This window comes from Pelodiscus sinensis, chromosome 2, assembly GCF_049634645.1.
Source record: "Pelodiscus sinensis isolate JC-2024 chromosome 2, ASM4963464v1, whole genome shotgun sequence".
NCBI lineage: Eukaryota > Metazoa > Chordata > Testudines > Trionychidae > Pelodiscus > Pelodiscus sinensis.
In genome coordinates this window covers 236,796,711-236,813,483 of record NC_134712.1, presented here as the reverse complement: position 1 = coordinate 236,813,483, position 16,773 = coordinate 236,796,711, and the positions used below count along the sequence as shown (strand labels likewise).

At 42.3% G+C, this 16,773-nt stretch overlaps 1 protein-coding gene across 2 annotated transcripts; it reads right to left on the bottom strand.

The window, feature by feature from the left end:
* Positions 1–3,230: 3,230 nt before the first annotated feature.
* On the bottom strand, positions 3,231–16,448 carry LOC102458644 (isopentenyl-diphosphate Delta-isomerase 1). 2 transcript variants are annotated; one of them, XM_075922715.1, is made up of 5 exons: positions 16,231–16,448; positions 12,665–12,825; positions 10,892–10,984; positions 6,467–6,597; positions 3,231–5,620 (listed from the first exon to the last, which is right to left on the bottom strand). In XM_075922715.1, exons 1-5 carry the CDS (start codon positions 16,362–16,364, stop codon positions 5,303–5,305), a joined length of 837 nt encoding a protein of 278 aa, XP_075778830.1. In that variant the 5' UTR covers positions 16,365–16,448; the 3' UTR covers positions 3,231–5,302. The 2 variants fall into 2 exon arrangements, with proteins under 2 accessions (XP_075778830.1, XP_075778829.1); XM_075922714.1 differs by having other exon boundaries at positions 12,665–12,828; positions 16,231–16,447.
* Positions 16,449–16,773: the final 325 nt, after the last annotated feature.

Below are 16,773 nucleotides of genomic sequence, written 5' to 3'. Positions count from 1 at the left end.
TGCCTGTAATTTACAATTGGAGAAGTGTTTCTCTTTTTTTAAATCAGGTACTTTTAATAGTTTGTTTTACCTCTGTTACTACAAAATAAAAAGACTTAATGCTGGGGAGCTTATGCTTAGACTTTGCAAACTATCAAGGAGAACAGTGCTAACTGTGTACAATCCTAAAATAAAATGGCAAATATATTTTCTAGCTCTGGGAGAACTGTTGATGGTCTGAAGGACTGAATGATAATGGCTCTCTGTCTGACCATCAACACCTCTCCTCACACACCCACAGAACAGCTTCATTATGTAGAGTGTAAAGTGGATGTTAAAACTCCAGCACTAGTATAAGGAAATATTTGGGCATAATAATTATATTAATCTATTAAATATTTGAAAAATCTGTTCTATATTTGAGAGGGTTTGTCTGTTTGTGTCTTTCAAGGACTCCTAAATGGGAAGAGCTGGGACCTTCAAATTCAGTAAAGTTTCCTCATATCATAATTTAAAACAGCATAAGGGTTTGGTGGTGCTGGGCATGGGATTGCTTCTCAAAAAGCCATTCAGAAAAGAGATAGACTCACCAAGCAGGTGAAAGGGGCTGGCTGGGGCATCCAAGATAGCCCCTGCCCTGAGCCTCTTGCCTCCAAGTTGGCCTTAAGCGGGGGGGGGGGGGGGGGGGAGTGCAGAAGCTCTCTTCTCCCTCATTCTTATGGGGACATTGCTGGTTGTTGCCTTTCATCAAGGAGCAAGGGGAAAGTGCAGTTTGCTGCCTTCCTCACTCTGGTTGGAGAGTGCAGATGGCAGGCGAGTTGTGCACTTTGTTCTTGATCTGACAGTGACAAGAAGGGGAAGAGCCAATATCTCTGATACAAATCAGAGGGTCAGGAGGCTTCACCTACTGACCCCAGTAATCCATTGCCCAGAGCCCCTTGTCACTTCCCAGTCCTGCCTCCCACATCCCCTCAGCCTTCTGCCCATAACCCCTCCACAAGGACCTGAGCAACTCTGGGTAAATGTGCTAGTTTTAATTTAAAATACGCAAGAGCATAATGTTTATAAAGAAGAGATTAGAACTTTGCCTTTTACACTCTGGCCAAAATTGTTTCCACATAATAAAACTTTGGTCTTTGGCTTTTAGTATTTGTTCCAGGCAAGATGTACTCTCCCAATTGCTATGTCTGCTATTTGTGAGCTAAAGAGATAATCTTGTCTTTAAGTAGTTGATAGTGCCTTTTCTCCCTTCATTTGAATGGAGATAAGAATTCTTTTTAATCTCTTAATTTTAATGAATCTTATAAGCAACATGCACTTTCCATTATTGCACTGTTTTAATAGTCAGTTTTTACTCCATGGGCAGCCCCATCTTTTTCATTCTGATAATCAGACTTTGTGTAAAATCTTCAAAAGCAGCTAATGCAGGGATGCACAAAATATGGGCTGCAGGCCAGATTTGGCCTCCCACAATGTACTGGGCTGCCAGTGTCCTGCAGCCCAGCAGGACCCTTGGGCAGGCTCCCTACCTGCTGTGTGCTTCATGCCACTCAAAGCTATCCTCTGCTGGGCCTATGTTCATTTCTGCACCATATGCCTCAGTGGGGGTGGACTCAGCCTGCTACCTGCACCACTATCATGTCCCAGGCATCTCCCAGTGTCCAGCCTATGGGAGTTGTGAGGATTATTCTGGAGGTGAGGGTGGCACAGAGCCCTCTTATGAGAGCACAGCACAGAAACACATGGGTCCAGCAGCCAGCTGCTTTGAGTGGCATGAGACACAAGCTACACCTGCAGGAGGGTCCTGCTGGGCAGCAGCCATCTAGGTGAGCCCCTCCTGTTCAGAGCCTGCACTTGGTGTCCAACTTCATGCCCTAGGTCACAACCCAAACCCTCCTACACTCCTGCCCCAGGGCAGAACTCCCTCCCAGACCCCGTATCATCCCTGAGCTCCTGCACCTCAGCCTCCTCCTCCCCTTCTCCCAAACTGCACCACCCCCTCTTGTTCTGCAGTCCCCTACCCCAAGCTCCCTTCTCCACCCAACCTCCATCCCAGATTCCTCATCTCCAATATGGAAGAGTTTTGACCTTCACCACTTAAGTGTGGCCCCCTCATCAAAAATTATTGCCCGCAGTTTTAGTGCAACATTTGCTTTAATGGGGTGTTCACTGAAATATGTCTCTGGGAGAACAGAAATATGATTTTAGCAGATGTCCTCTACACTACTACTCCAGTTCCTGTTTTGATGTGTAAGAATATGACTAGCTTTCACGGAGAATACAGTAGTGAAGCACTGGTTGTAATTGTACTGTTTCCCTTTTTAATTTTTGTGAGGTTTTGCCTGATATATAAAGGAATTCCCTCTATTTTTGAAAAGCAATAGATTTTTTTAGGCAGTTGTGTTAATACCACACTTAAGTGTTTTCTCTAAAAATGCAGGTTATTGTAAATTGAATTTTACTTTTAAGAAATGGTTAAGCTGTGTTTGTAACAAAAGCCCTGACCTATGTTATGATTAATGCTCTTGGGATTCTGTTTTCATGCCAGTGCTTTGGCAAACCTTCATATTGTGTAATGCAATGTGCAGTTAAGTAAACTATCACTTTTATCCTAGAGTGAAGTTTTACTTCATGTGGAAGAGGAAAGACACAGGGATAACTTGTGACAGTTTCTTACCTTCCTACATCTACACTGACTCTATTGAAGCAGAATGGATTCTACAGGAGGCAGAAACTAGCATTCAGTTCCCACTGCCTTTGGATCCCTTACACTTCAGTTCTCAATTCAGATCACAGTGAACAAAAAAACTTGTCTTCTAGTTTTGGTTTCAAAAATCAGTTCCTGCATAAACAGTGTTTCAGGTCACACACTTAATATATACATCTTTACCAAAACATGTACTTGGTTGGAAAACTTGCCTTTAAATACAGTATTTGGTTTTACTATTTGGTCATATAGTTTCCAACTTTGAACAGAACAGGTTCTGTTAATGGTAGAGCATCAGCCAAAACAGCTGTCCTTTGAACTGCTCAAGAATTCACATCAGAAGTATTTTGATATTCCTCTATGATATGCTTATACAAAATGTGAGGCTGAATGTTGCAGGCTCAGGGGGATGGTAGTTCCATTTCGGTGACCAGTTTGTAAGCTTAAGTGGAGAAAAAACTCCAGAACTAGAAAAACGATAGACCAAAACTAGGAGGGGCAGGGTCAATGCTGGCGCTTGATCCAAAATAAAAACCACTCAAGGTTCATCTAAAAGGACAATATTTATTTTTGTCAGAAATTCTAGAAATGAAGCAACTTAATCTTTTACAGTGGTTCCCAAACTTTTCGGCATCACACCCCTTTTTGATTTGAGAAACCCTCAGCTTCCCTTCCCCCCACCATAGCAGCAAAACCTGAGCAACAGAGAAAGGAACTGACCAGGGCCTAAACAAAAATAGCAGCAAAACTTGGGGGGACGGGGTGGTTAGGTTGCCTTGCACCCCCCCTGGAATTTCCTCACACACCCCCAGTTTGGGAACCCACACTTTACACTTTCTTCAAGGCTGCTCCATTGAAACTAAGGCAAAAGGTGTCGGTCACAAGGTCATGTTACCTTTAAACCTTTCAAGAAAAAGGTAATCGTGCTTTCCTTACTTTCTGATTCTAATAGAGATCCCTCAACCTAATTTTATTTTCTTCCACTCTACAACACTCCCATCATACCATCAATAATTAAGTGCATTTAAATTCAAGAAATGTAGTGAATTACTCAGGTTCTCACTTTTTTTTTTTTAACTCCTCCCAGTTGAGTATGTAGCTAGAGAATTTCAGATAACCACTAGGCATGTGAAAGTGTAACTTTAAATGGTTAACCAATCAGCCTGGGCTCTTCAGGTAACTTGCACTGTTACATACAGGTACCCCACTATGTGCAGAGATCTGACTTGAAAGCTGGCTGCCAGTACACACCAGCTCCTGCACCACGCTATTGTCTCCGTTTCCTACTGTGAAACGGCAGCATGGGGCGGTAGGCAGGAGTCAACGGGCATGTAGGGAGTCAACTGCCAACCCATATGTAACTCTTAACTGCTAAAAATTTCTGCAGTTATGCGGTTACTTAAAATGTGTGTAACATCCCTCATGCCCACTGTGTTACGTAGCACTTCTGTTGGTAATCTTAAATGTCTTTTTAAAGATTAGTTAACAGCCTTGTTCACTGACTTTTTTTTTTAAGTCAAGAACAGATTTCCATTTTAGTTGTGGTTACCTTGTATGAAAACATCCCACTTGAAATTCTACTTTGTTTTATAAATCAATAAAACATTAAGTTTTTAAACCCAGTGGAAGTCTTCAGTGCTATTAGTATTCTACTTCAAACCTCTACAAAAACCCAGGACCCAGTCACTCCAGATGATTTTCATATAAATTACCTATGAGTTTAGAACTTTTTTAAAAGGGAACATTATACTTTTAATTTATTATAACTTCTAAATATTACTAAATGAAATAGCTGCATAGCTGAATTTGTTTACATTATGCATTTGATAGCTTTTACACTTAGCAAATCAGTTTTTTCCCTTAATGAAAATGATCTGGAAGCAACAAAAAAAAAGTCAACAAGCCATTCCACTATAGGATAGAGAGATGCTGGTTTATACCAGTTCAAGGACACAGGTTTAAATATCAATGACAAAATTCCTTTAAATAACCAAACTGCCAGAAGCTTCCCTGAACTGAATTCAGAAGTAGTAGTCTCAGATTAATTTCCGATGGATGGGTGTTGACGTGAGAAGCGGCACTTATCTACAGTCACTACAGAGAATGAACAAAATTGTGTTAGACTGGATTATCCTCCATGTATTGGAGAGAATCACTCCTAGGCAATGCAGGAAAACTTACTTTGCTATTGCCTATTTGTGTCCATCTCCTTGAACAAAATTCATGTCTGCTACTAATCTCATTAAGTGTATTCAGAGGTGTACAATTCCTTTTCTACATACTATTTCTATCTTAATATTTATTAAGCTCCAAACAAGTTCATACTATACCAACTTCTATTTGTAAAGTCAGGCTTGGTGACTACCTGAAATTTTATTCTACGCTTGGGTAATAGAACGGTATTGAACGGTAAGTTAACTGAAAAAACAACAAACCCAAAAACAAATCCCAGCCCCCGCTGCACAATCACTATGCATGGGTACAGAAATTCCTACAGCAGGTGTTGTCAGTGTACCATTCTTGTCAGTATTCACAACCTTAAGGATTAAAAGTTACCTTATTGCTATTAAGACAGCATTCCACCATTACTCCTCACCCCTATGTTCACTTAGTATTTTACATTCTATGTATTTTTTCATGATCCACAAAGCTATTTAGATTATGCAGGTTATCCCACCATTTAAAAAGAAAAGTCTCTGCAATTAATTTAAACCATGGAGTAATCTTGATTTCATTTTTTGATGCTTTTTCCATGAGTTGTTTTAGTTCTTCCTGTGTCACATAACAGTAGCTTTTGATCTCATTAGGATCAGGAGTCAGTGTTACATTCTTCTGCACAAACAAGATGTAATCAATTTCATGTTCTCCCCAGATCCCATCAGAGCGGGCCTTGTAGTGAATTCGTGTAAGATAGAAGATTTCTTCAGGAGTTACCTACAACCAAAATCCTTAATTAAGCAGCAGTAAGAGATAGGGAGATGTGGTCAAGATATGAATCACCTTTCAGAAAAGACACTGTTAAAACAAAAACAACCCACCACTCCTACTGTTTCTGGGACAAACAAACAAACAAAAACACACCGCACACACCAAACCAACAAAAAAACAAACAAACCACTTTGAAGCTTATTTCTAAAACACAAATAAAAATTAGAGGAAAAAAAGGTTTTTTTTAAAGTTTTTGTCCTTTTAGAATAGGTTTCACTGTTAACTTAATAGCATATGCATTTTGGGTTTCTTAATGGAAACAAACATTTTAAATAGTGAAGTAATTATAAATCCAATACTACAAGGGGACTCAGTCAGGTATCCTACTTATTACTCCTTTGAACTTTGATAAGTAACTGGGTACAGAAGCCCTACACATCATTGCCTACACATCTAAAATTTGTAGTTTTACCATAATTGAAATATTTTGGGGTCACTTTTTAAAGCTGGTGATTATAGTGTCGTTTCCCATGTTGGTAAACATTAGAGAATTAAAACTGAAATGATGAAGTCTTACTCTGCACCATGTTATTTGCTCTTTGCCTTGTATTTATGTTTAGAAGAAGTTAGAGAAGACATGTAGAATCTGCAACACACCTGTGCCAAATGACTCAACAATATTCACACACATTCCTAAGCAAGTGGATCTCCAAAGTTAATAAGTCTAATTTCTCTTCAGTGTAAGCTTTTGCTTAAAATCCCATCTGGTAGTCAGTTTGTGCCAGATTCAAAAGTTTGCTTATTATTCAATAATTTTTCTTAAGATAAAACAGTAGCAAAATCCACTATTACCTGTTCCAAGGGAATTCCTAACTCTGCTTTTAATCGCCTCTGTGCTGCTCGCCGAACACCCTGGGCATTATTTTCTTCCAGTTCTAATGGGGTGCTTAGTGGATGACTGCAACAAGTGTTGGTAAAACAATCTGTAAAAGGTTCGTGTGTAGTAAGTGTTCAGCACAGTAAAATACATTGCAGAAAGCCAGTATATACACAACAGCTGCAGTACCAGTCAGCATGTTTTTTTAAAAGATGTCTGCATATCTCCATCTCAAAGTTTGAACCTATTCCTACTTTGTTTCTATTTGACAGACAGATTTCCCCATTTCAAATATTTCTAAAGTTAATTTTAACTTGTGGCATTATAGTGTCTTATTTGTGCTGCAGTATTACCCTGCATTACAAATGCTTTCCTTTCCTTCCCGCCCCCTGCTACAAAAAGGATCTCATCTTGCATTTTAAGATCAGCAGGCGAAACACACTGTATTGTTTATCCTGTAGATATTACTTGGAGTGTTTTGAAAGTTTGATAAACAGAATCCAAAATATATTTTCCAGCAGATTATGTGGATCAGTTTTGAAGCTGCAGGACAAGCGAGTAATAAGCTGCTTGCTTATTTAGGACTTCCCTATACAAACACTCAGGGGTTAGGTCTATATTACGGGGCTTTATTGGAAAAAGCTATGCACATTGCACTCTACAATGGTTTGATCAAACCAGTCTAAATAACTGTTAAAACCCATGTAGAAAACATTTAGAGACATGCTTAAATCCCACTGACCTGAATGGAATTTAAAGGACATGCCTGAGTGCTTTGACTAAAGCAGCAGTCTCTTTTAATACAAAAGTTTTTTGGAGCAGACAAGATTTAGACATTTTCAAACTTAAAAAACAACAAATAGTCTGGTAGCACTTTAAAGACTAACAAAACATGTAGATGGGATCATGAGCTTTCGTGGGCACAGCCCACTTCCTCAGCCTACTGTTTTGACATCAGTAGCAAACCAGAGGGTGACAAAAATCAAAACATGTAAAGACAAAAAGGAGATTGCAAGGTGGCTGTGACACTGACAGTTCTTGTGCCAGTGTAACCCACACACCTAGTGTTGATCACTGTCCTATATGGTGGCTCATAGACCACTTACAGTGCTAGATAAGAACAAGGGACATCTACAGCCTAAGCTGAGAGCCAGCTGGCATTATAGCTCAAGCTGTAGTGGCTCCTATATTAAGCTCCAGAGGTCCTGGTGGTAGTTACACCAGCTCTTGGCAAGTCTACAGGCATTAGCTAAGAACCAACAAACTCAGAGAGACCAGATCATTACACTTTTGAGTCTTGCTTTAAAAAAAAAACCACACACACACACACACACACACACACACACACACACACACACACACACACACACACACCAGTATTTGTTTTAAAAAATAGATTTAGTCTGCTTTTTGTCAAGATCCAAATTTCCTGACCAAGGTCCAGACTTCAAAACCTTTTTCACTGCATAGTAATAAACAAACATTCTGTGACCCATTCAAAAGCATCTTGTGGTGTGGATTTCGTTTGCGGTCAGTCTATTGAATACCCCGACTTACAAATAAAATTAATGCATGCACCAACTAACATACTGTAGAATGTAATATTTGTATTTCATGCAATAAAGATACATTTTGCTTTATTAACTTGGAAAAATATTTGTTCTGAACTTGAACACAGGTGGGAAGAGAATCTCTTCCTGCCCACCCAGAAGAACTATCACAATCAAATAGCCTATCAAGGAACATTGAAATACAAAGGACTGGTGAAGGGCCATAGCACACCTTGCAAATTCTACTGGCAAGGAGGCTTATGCTATGGACCTAGAGGCTGAATGAAGGAAATAAAACCAAGACATAGGAAATTTTTCCATCCCTTCACTATTTGGTATTTCTGGCCCTGAGAGTTCAAACTGGGCACGGTCCACCCTGAAAGATACTTTGAATTAACTGATCACTAAAGCTGTCACACTTAAGATTTAGATTGCAACTCGTGTGTGTGTGTGTGTGTGTGTGCGCGCGTAAACTACGTTTGCATGCTTTAACCCCGGCCTACTCAACTTTGGAGGCTACAATGATACCCAGAGCATATGCCGACGGCTGCAACTTAAGTGTGGTTGCACTTATATGTAAATATTTATGCAAAAATATGCAAATAGTTTCTTTCATACTGACGGGCATGAATACAAAAATTAAGGCAAGACTACACAACACGCAGGCCCCATTTAAGTCAGTTCTGTTGATATTAATAAAAGGCAGTATTTACCGGATTTCCACCCATGACAGCACTTTATGAGCAATGACATTTCAGCAGTTTAATTACTAAAATGCATATCAACAGAAGACCATTATCTTGACTACTTTTTTGTTTTGGCTTCACAATTTTAACAAATCGAACAAAAAGTACAATCAATGCAAAGTTAAAGGCACCAACTGGAGAAGTGGCATGACTAGAAAAGGAACTCGGGAATCCTGCTTCCCAGAATCTCTTCCTTTCCCCACCTGCCCCACCAAGCCCCAGTTTCCACTGTCCTCACAGAGCAGAGACTGGAACCCCCAAATCTACCCAACAGACCCACTGCCCACCTACAGGAAAGAAGTCAGAAGTTTTAACGCCCAGTTCTCTGCTCTAACCCACTGCCTCTGCCCTCCATCAGAACCAGATACCCTCCAGCCCTCCTGCTCCAACCCAATGCCCCTCTCTTCCCCCCGAGCCAGGTACCCCCAGACTCTCCTACTCTAACCCAATGCACCAAACCCTTCCCCAGAGCCAGGGACCCTCCAGCTCAACCCAATGCCCCTCCCCTCCTCCCGAGCCAGACACCCCCCAGTCTCCCTGCTCTAACTCAATGCCCTATCCCTCCCACAGAGCCGGGGACATAAATCTAATGGGGTGGAGGGTAATGCCATGAATCTCACTGGAGCCATGCGCTTTTCCCTCCCGGTGCTGGGGCCCGTACAGCTGTGAATGGGTCAGGCGCACGGCTCCAAACGTTCCATTGAAGGCATATAGTGCTGCCCTCTCCCCGATCCCCTTTGCAGTGCAAAAAAAATCCCAGACATTTTTTTCCTTTTAAAAAACCTGTCTGGATGACGATTTAACATGAAAACAAGGACATGTCCAGGAAAAAATGGACGTGTGCTAACCCTACCCAAGCCCCAGCGCAGACCTCTCACCCCCCAGCTTAGCTGCTTGGCTCTGCCGCCGCCTTGCCATGTCTCTCGCTGCCCAGCTGTGCCACTGCCTTGCCACACGCCTCGCTGCCTGACACCCTCAGTGCCTTTTGCCGCCCCTGGCAGGTCCGGCACACAAACTGACGTGGCCTAGCTTGGGAGGTGTTGCCGCTATGGCAGATGCAGCAGGTCCCGTGCACACACTGACACGGCCTGTGTCAGAACTACACCGTGCAGCTCCGCTTGTGGGGAGGTGCTCCAGATGTGGCAGGCGTGCTCTGCTGTCCCCTCTTGCTGCCCCCGTCCCCCGCTGGCTGGCTGGCAGCTCCTGCAAAGACGGCTTGTTTCAAAGCCACGTGGCTCGGCTCACAGCTCAGTACTGCTGCTGGAACCCCAGGGATGAGGAAGGCAGGCAGCCCGGGAAGCAGCTGAAGGCGCCACGGGCCTCATGCAAAGGGGCCGCGGGCTGCATGCGGCTCACCGGCTGCATGTTGAATAGCCCTGCTTTAACCTGTCAATAATACTTATTTCTTTCTTAACTAACAAATCTTTAGTTAATTTGTTACTAAACTGCCTTCAGGTACTGTCTTTGGAATGAGACTAGACCACCAATTTTTCTGGGAAAAGTGACTGATTTCTTAGAATGGGGAGTAACCTGAATATTTTGGTGTATGTGACCATTTATCAGTAAGTCCAGCTTTGCTGGGTGGCAAGATAGATTGGAGACTCTAAAGGGGACTGTGACTCCATGGTAACAATGATTAAAGAGTTCACTTTTGTTACGGGGCTGGTGAAATCTAATTATAGTACATACCACCAGTCCGGTGAGTCCATTCTGTTTGGCAGTCTGGCTGAGGTAAGCACTCTAAACAGTGGAATCTAGAGGATCAAATTTCATTTGCACAGGAAGTGGCATGGCTTTCCCACTTTGTTTTCTACTCTTCTCTATTTAAAAACGTGTTACACTATTACTTGCACAGGCATGTTTGCACGTTCTAGGACAACATCTCCCAAAAAGTCTTTAATCCATGCTTTAATTATTCTCTATTGCAATAAGTAGATGTTCATTTACATTGGCTTCATCCCCTGGAAAAGCACATGCCCAGCACTAATTGACTCCTTTCCCCAAGGAAACTGATCTTCAAATCTGCAGAGGAAGTGATGGCGGGAAATGAAACAAGGCAAAAAGCTATGATTGTATTCCTAGAATGAAATGTTTACTTACTAACCTGGAAAAGTAATTTTAGCATCTGATCTCTGCTGCAATAGCAATTTATCTTCTGTATTGAATAAAAAAACGCTGAAAGCTCGGTGCAATAATCCTAAAACATACAAAAGAACATGAGTATTAGTTTCTGAAATAAAGGAGTAAAAAAACCCTGCAAGTATAATAGCCAAGGTTACAGAACTAGAATAGACTGATCTTTGAAAGGATTTTCCCCCTTCAATCATGTGTACCAGAAATTCTCTTAAGTAAGAGGTGGGAAAAAATAAACTTTCAATTTTGTATTTTGACATGTTAAATGTCAGCTTTTCCTATTCCCAAACATGCACAAATCTCTAAGTATCTGCTTCCAGTATCTTGTTGCAGTTCAGTTCAATGTTTAAGCAAGTTTACCTAAAGCATGTTTAGGCAAGTCACTAGTGGGGTTTAGTCTCTAACTGAGATTTAGAAAGAGATAATGTGGAACAGATTGCTAAAATCCCAAATTTAACTTTGGAAGGCAACCAACTCTCACAATAATGGGCACTGAAGGAGGAGGAGAATTTAAAAGTAGAACTTCCTCTATAATATTAGCTGTCTCTCCTTCTGCAGAATAAGCTCCTTACTTGTTATTGTGAGTATACAAGAGCAATCTGAAAACCATTCCAGGAAACACCACTGATTCTTTTGTAACTAGAAGTATACAGACTCATGTTTCCAAAAGACTAAACCTAGCATAAAAGAGGGAAACATATTTTAATTCCCCTCCATGGTTATATTGTGCCATTTGAAAAACCCCCCGCTAAAATTAAAATGACTATTAAGTCTTTTTATAACATATCCAAAAATTTAAACGAGTCAAGTATCTAATCAAGTATTTAAGTCAAGAGCACTTCACTAATGTTCATAACCCTGGGTAACTAATACTATTATCTTTAGTCTCCCTTGCTTATTGCCTACAATTGTTTGTCATTCATATTGTAGCATTTGATGGTAAATGCTTCAATGCAAGGTGTCAAGGCTTTTTCTCCACTCTGGCACGATAAATGCAGAAGTGGGGGGGGGCCCACAAAAGTATCCCAAAACCTTATCTTTCCAGGCTTTGGTTTAAAGCTTCCCCCGAAAATCTTAAACCTCTAGATTTTGGAGATAAAAAAATCCACTGCCACCACCCAAGTAATGATAAGAAAAATCAGGGGAGAGATCACTTGGGAAATCTCACCCGTAAAGTAAAAACCAGGACACAAAAATTAACCAATACCAGGTTAATAAAAAGAAAAGAGAAAGAACTTTTATTATCACCACTATATTCCTGTTGCAAGCATAGTGACTAGATGGAAAAGTCACAATTTAATATACTCATGGGGGAAACCCCAATCATGGGCCAAGACTTAATTACAAAAGAGAGCAAAACTCATTTCTAAATGCACACACCAGACTCCCATTCCCAAACCATAAAACAATAAAACTAAATGGATTTATCTAAACTTTACCCTACTTACATTTAGTGAAGAATCTTTTCTTGGAGAGAGACACACATCTATCTCCCTCAGTAGCTGGAGAGAAAACTACCCCAGGGACAAAATAGGGAAAATTCCTTTGTCCCAGTTTGAAATTCCTACCTACATTCCTATTTGCTGACTCTACCTGGCTTAGGTAAGGGACATAGTTAACTTTTTAGTCCCTAGGCTGTTGGCCATTTCTCATGATCATGACGCCACATTTATAGCTATATAATATATCAGATTAACACAATGCACAAAACTGTTAGCATGATTTCTTATCATTTTAACTGTACCTTTATCAATGTTTTCATTCAGATGGCAGTTTTTCTTGGTATCTGCTCCTATCTTGTTATCATTTTCATCAATAAGGATACACATTTCTGCCAAAAGCTGCACCTGCTGCTCATCAAGATTATCTGTATTTACTTCAGGCATAGCTGTGGTACTTCTCTTTCTACTGAAACAGTGATCAAAAGAGACAGTCATTTGATGAGACAGAGATCCAGCAAATTTAGAACCAGAGAGATTATTTCACACCTAATATATTTAGCCTTCAGAAATTGCTGCCATAGGCCTTTAATACAAGTGGTGTGTGTGTGTTTTTTTTAAAAAACAAAAGTTACATTTGTTATTTTGTTTAGAGAATGATAAGCATGTATAAATAGATGCTTATGGATTGTTGCGACTCTTCTCTGAAAAAAAATGATATTAGCCCTCAAAGGAGGCTGGACACGTGACCAGATAGAGGAAGTCCTGCACCACATGTTACAGATCAGTTTGTCCACACCAGGTTCTATATTTGTATGTAAAGGGAATACAGGTGTTGACTCTGATAAGAACACACAAGGGCACTGAAAAACAATGGGACAGTGTTAGCTGCAAGGACCCACTCTTCAACAAATTGCAAAGATTGTTTTGTCAAAGCTAGGGATTACCAGATCAAAGAACCCCAACAGCTAAAAACTGACAAAGGAGGGTGGAGTTGCCAGACTGCTTATGGAGCCATCAGTAAGCTCAGCGAGGAAGAAAAACTGAGACAGAATCTTGGTTCAAGAGCCTATAGGAAATCACAGATGTACCAGGATCTCTATCTCTTAAAAACCTCCTAAGTTAAATATGTACAATCTGTTTATTTTTAAGGCTTTTTTTCCTGAAATGCTTGTTTTAAGGAGGTTATTTGTTCACTGATTTACCATTATCATTGCCCCAGAGGGAACCAAATCGCAGGATCTGGATTTAAAAAAACAAACAAAACAAAACAGCCTTCACAACACTGGGTGATCTATGAAGGTGCAAAACTTTCAGGTGTACATGACTAGGCTCACGCTGAAGATGGAGCTCAGACAGTTGAGAGATGTCTTATCACAGTATAACAAGAACAAGAGAGCAGGAGTAGTCAGAGGTGCATAATGCTCAGTAACTGTAATGTAGGGAAACGGATTCTAAACTATTTTATAAAGAAATAGCTTTTTCACCTTGTTTTACTGCGTATGCTTAAAGTGCTGCAAGATTTGCTTAAAATTTGAGAGGTTTATACAGAGACTTCACTAGAGATACAAATCAATTTATACTTAAAAAAAAAATTCAAGTTAGAGGCAATTTGTCTACCCCTAAAGCTCCTACACCCTTTGTTTCTGTTTTCCAAGACTGTATTTTATTTTTGCTTTGTGACAAAGCCACACTACAGAATGGAAACAGTGATGACAAGTACCATCAAACACATCAAAGTAGTATTTTTCTTTGCCAGGAATAGCGAGAAACAGGTCTCTCGTTTAAGATGATGGAGACAACCCTTCAGAGAGATGATCCGAATTCTTTGTGAGAAGTAGGGATGTTAAAAATTGTGTAGTAGGGTAACTGTGCAATCACTGAAAATCTCAGCGGTTACACAGTTACCTGCACTGCGGGCTCTGCATTCGCTGCAGGGTCTGTAGTATAGCCTCCCTAGGAGCAAGGCCCCCTGCCAGCACAGGGAGGATGTTTTGTTGCAGCAACAGTGTCTCCTTCCCATAGTTTAGCCCTTGCCTGCCCAGTTCCGGGGGCAGGGCTCGCCTTAGGCCGATTAGACTGATTAGGTCGAATCGGGCCCTGTGCCTAAGGGGGCCCTGCGCCCCTGAACCCGGAAGCGCCGGCCGGTGAGTTACAGAGCCGGCGCCCTGCTCCACCCCCCTGCTGGCCCCCCAACGTGTCCTTCCACCCCGCCCCCAGAGCGTCCCCTGCTGTGCACGGCTCCTCCTTGTTGCCTGCTGCTGCCCATGTGCGGTGCAGCACGTGGGCAGGGAGGACACCTGGGCGTCCCGAGTCCATTACTATGATTAATGACTGGTCAGGGTGACTAACTATTATCAGCCAGTGGTCTGAATGAGCTATCTACTGCCTTCTGTTAATCAACTGTAGGAAAAGGCTTCACGAGCAGACCTTATTTATATAGAAAACTTACTTTGCCACAGAGATCAGTAGACACACTTGCTGTGTCAAGGTGATCAATTTTGGCTCTTTTGGGTTGAAATTCACTTAAGACTTGGAGCTGGGAGAATGAAATGTTGTTATCCATATTGTATGATTAAAAGACCTGAACTTAATATGACCTGGTTTAGGGTCTACCATAACTTGAACACTAAGCAGAGGATAGTGAGTCACATCTAACTGAAAGTCACAAAAGATGGAAACAGGTTTTATTTCTGGTGGTGTAGAGTCTATTTGGAAGTCCTCAATTATATCTGAGGCTTTACATCCAGTGTTTAAAGGCAGAGCTGACTAGAATCAATTGAGAGTCCTTGTCTTGTCTCAGTGATCACTTGAGCAAAAATCATTGATAAAATCTTGTCTAGACTGATCTTGGACTCAACATGCAGGCAATGTGTTGAAGAGCAGTGCAAAGGAGGCAATGGTGGTGAGGTACCATATTACCTAGTGAAATCATTGGTGCTGAAATCACTAAGGCCTTGAATTTGACCACAGAACTGACACTTTCTTAACAAAGACTCAAATTTTGCTATTAAAAAAGTAAATCAATGTAACAGAAAACTGCAACTTCTGGTAAATTTTTAAAAATCAAACTTTATTGAAAAAACTGGATAGTTTGCAATTGAAAATATTTGACCCACACTTAAGGCAACTGATTTAATGTTGTGTAAAATTTTGCATAATAAAGGATGGCATTTTTTTGGACAATGTTCAACTATATTTTGATTAGATCTACTTCTGATGTGATATTTGTGTGTGGTTGTGGTTTGTTGTGTTGGTGCGTGGTTTTTTTTTTGCTCAACAAAAAAAATCCTGGTTGGGGGCTTGGGGGAGCCCCGCCAAAGTGGTTCGAATTGGGCCCCGCACTCCCTAAAGCTGGCCCTGTCCGGGGGAGATGGCTTTGCAGACCTGCCACAGCAAAGCCACCTCCCTGGGAGCCAGGGGAGTGTAACTGAAACCTTTAACCATAAGCATCAGCTTGTCGTTTAAAGAGTTACTTGGTTACATGTTCACATGCCTGCTGAGACGGTTGGTCGCACTGCAGTAGTGCCAGCCTCACAAACTATCTGTGCTGGGTGCCTTCATAGAAAAGAAACTCCTGGGGCCGCGGGCTGGGACCAGGTGACGCAGAGGAGGACTCATGCTAGAATGTGCAAGAAGCCCTTTCAAGCAACCCCCCCCCCCCCCCATCCTCATACACCCCAGTCGCTTGACACTCCCGCACTCACCCACCTTCCAACCCCAACCCAGCGAGCTGGGGACAAGACCCTATGGGAAGCCAGATCCACCCCCCCCATCCTCTTGACAAACTCCACTCCTGCCCGCCCCCCACTTCTGGCGCTCCCGACCCCCCGGCCCGAAAAACTGCGGCAGGCGCCTCCGCTACACTCACCGCGCGGGGCTCTCGGCCGGTCCCAGCAGGCTCGCGGCGGGCAGCAGCGAACGCCGGCCCCAGCAGCAGGTGTCAGCGCGCGCGCCCGTCTTGCTCCCCACAGCCGCCACAAGCCCGCACAGCGCGCGCCACATGGCCTCTTACGCCGCTCCCGCCAATAGCAACGGCCCCAAACCCGCACGTCACCGCATCGCCCGATCGCGCCACCGGGAGCAGGCGCGCATCCGGCATGGGCGGAGCTCACCCTAGCCAATCACAGTGCACTGACCAAATAGAACGAGAAGGCCTATTAGAATAGACCAAATAGAATGAGCGTCGAAGGAACAGGAACAGCCAATAGCGAGCGATTATTAGGCAGCGACTGGCCAATAAGGAAACAAGGATTGGGAGGGAGGCAGGACCATGGAAGTGAGGAAACCTGTCCCTCTGTCTTTCTCTCAGGAGCGAGCCCCGGCATCCAAGGGAGCGAAACGTGCTTCTCACCCGCCCCGGCTGTGACAAGGAGTTGCAATGGGCCTGGGCGTTGCGGTCCTGCCCTGAGCC

Coding starts and splice junctions, on each gene's coding strand:
- LOC102458644 (XM_075922714.1), bottom strand. CDS start 16,364: ATGTGGCGCGCGCTGTGCGGGCTTGTGGCGGCTGTGGGGAGCAAGACG. Junction 12,829..16,230: donor CCGGCCGAGAGCCCCGCGCG/GTGAGTGTAGCG, acceptor TCACTGTTTCAG/TAGAAAGAGAAGTACCACAG. Junction 5,621..6,466: donor TAGGAATTCCCTTGGAACAG/GTAATAGTGGAT, acceptor TTTTGGTTGTAG/GTAACTCCTGAAGAAATCTT.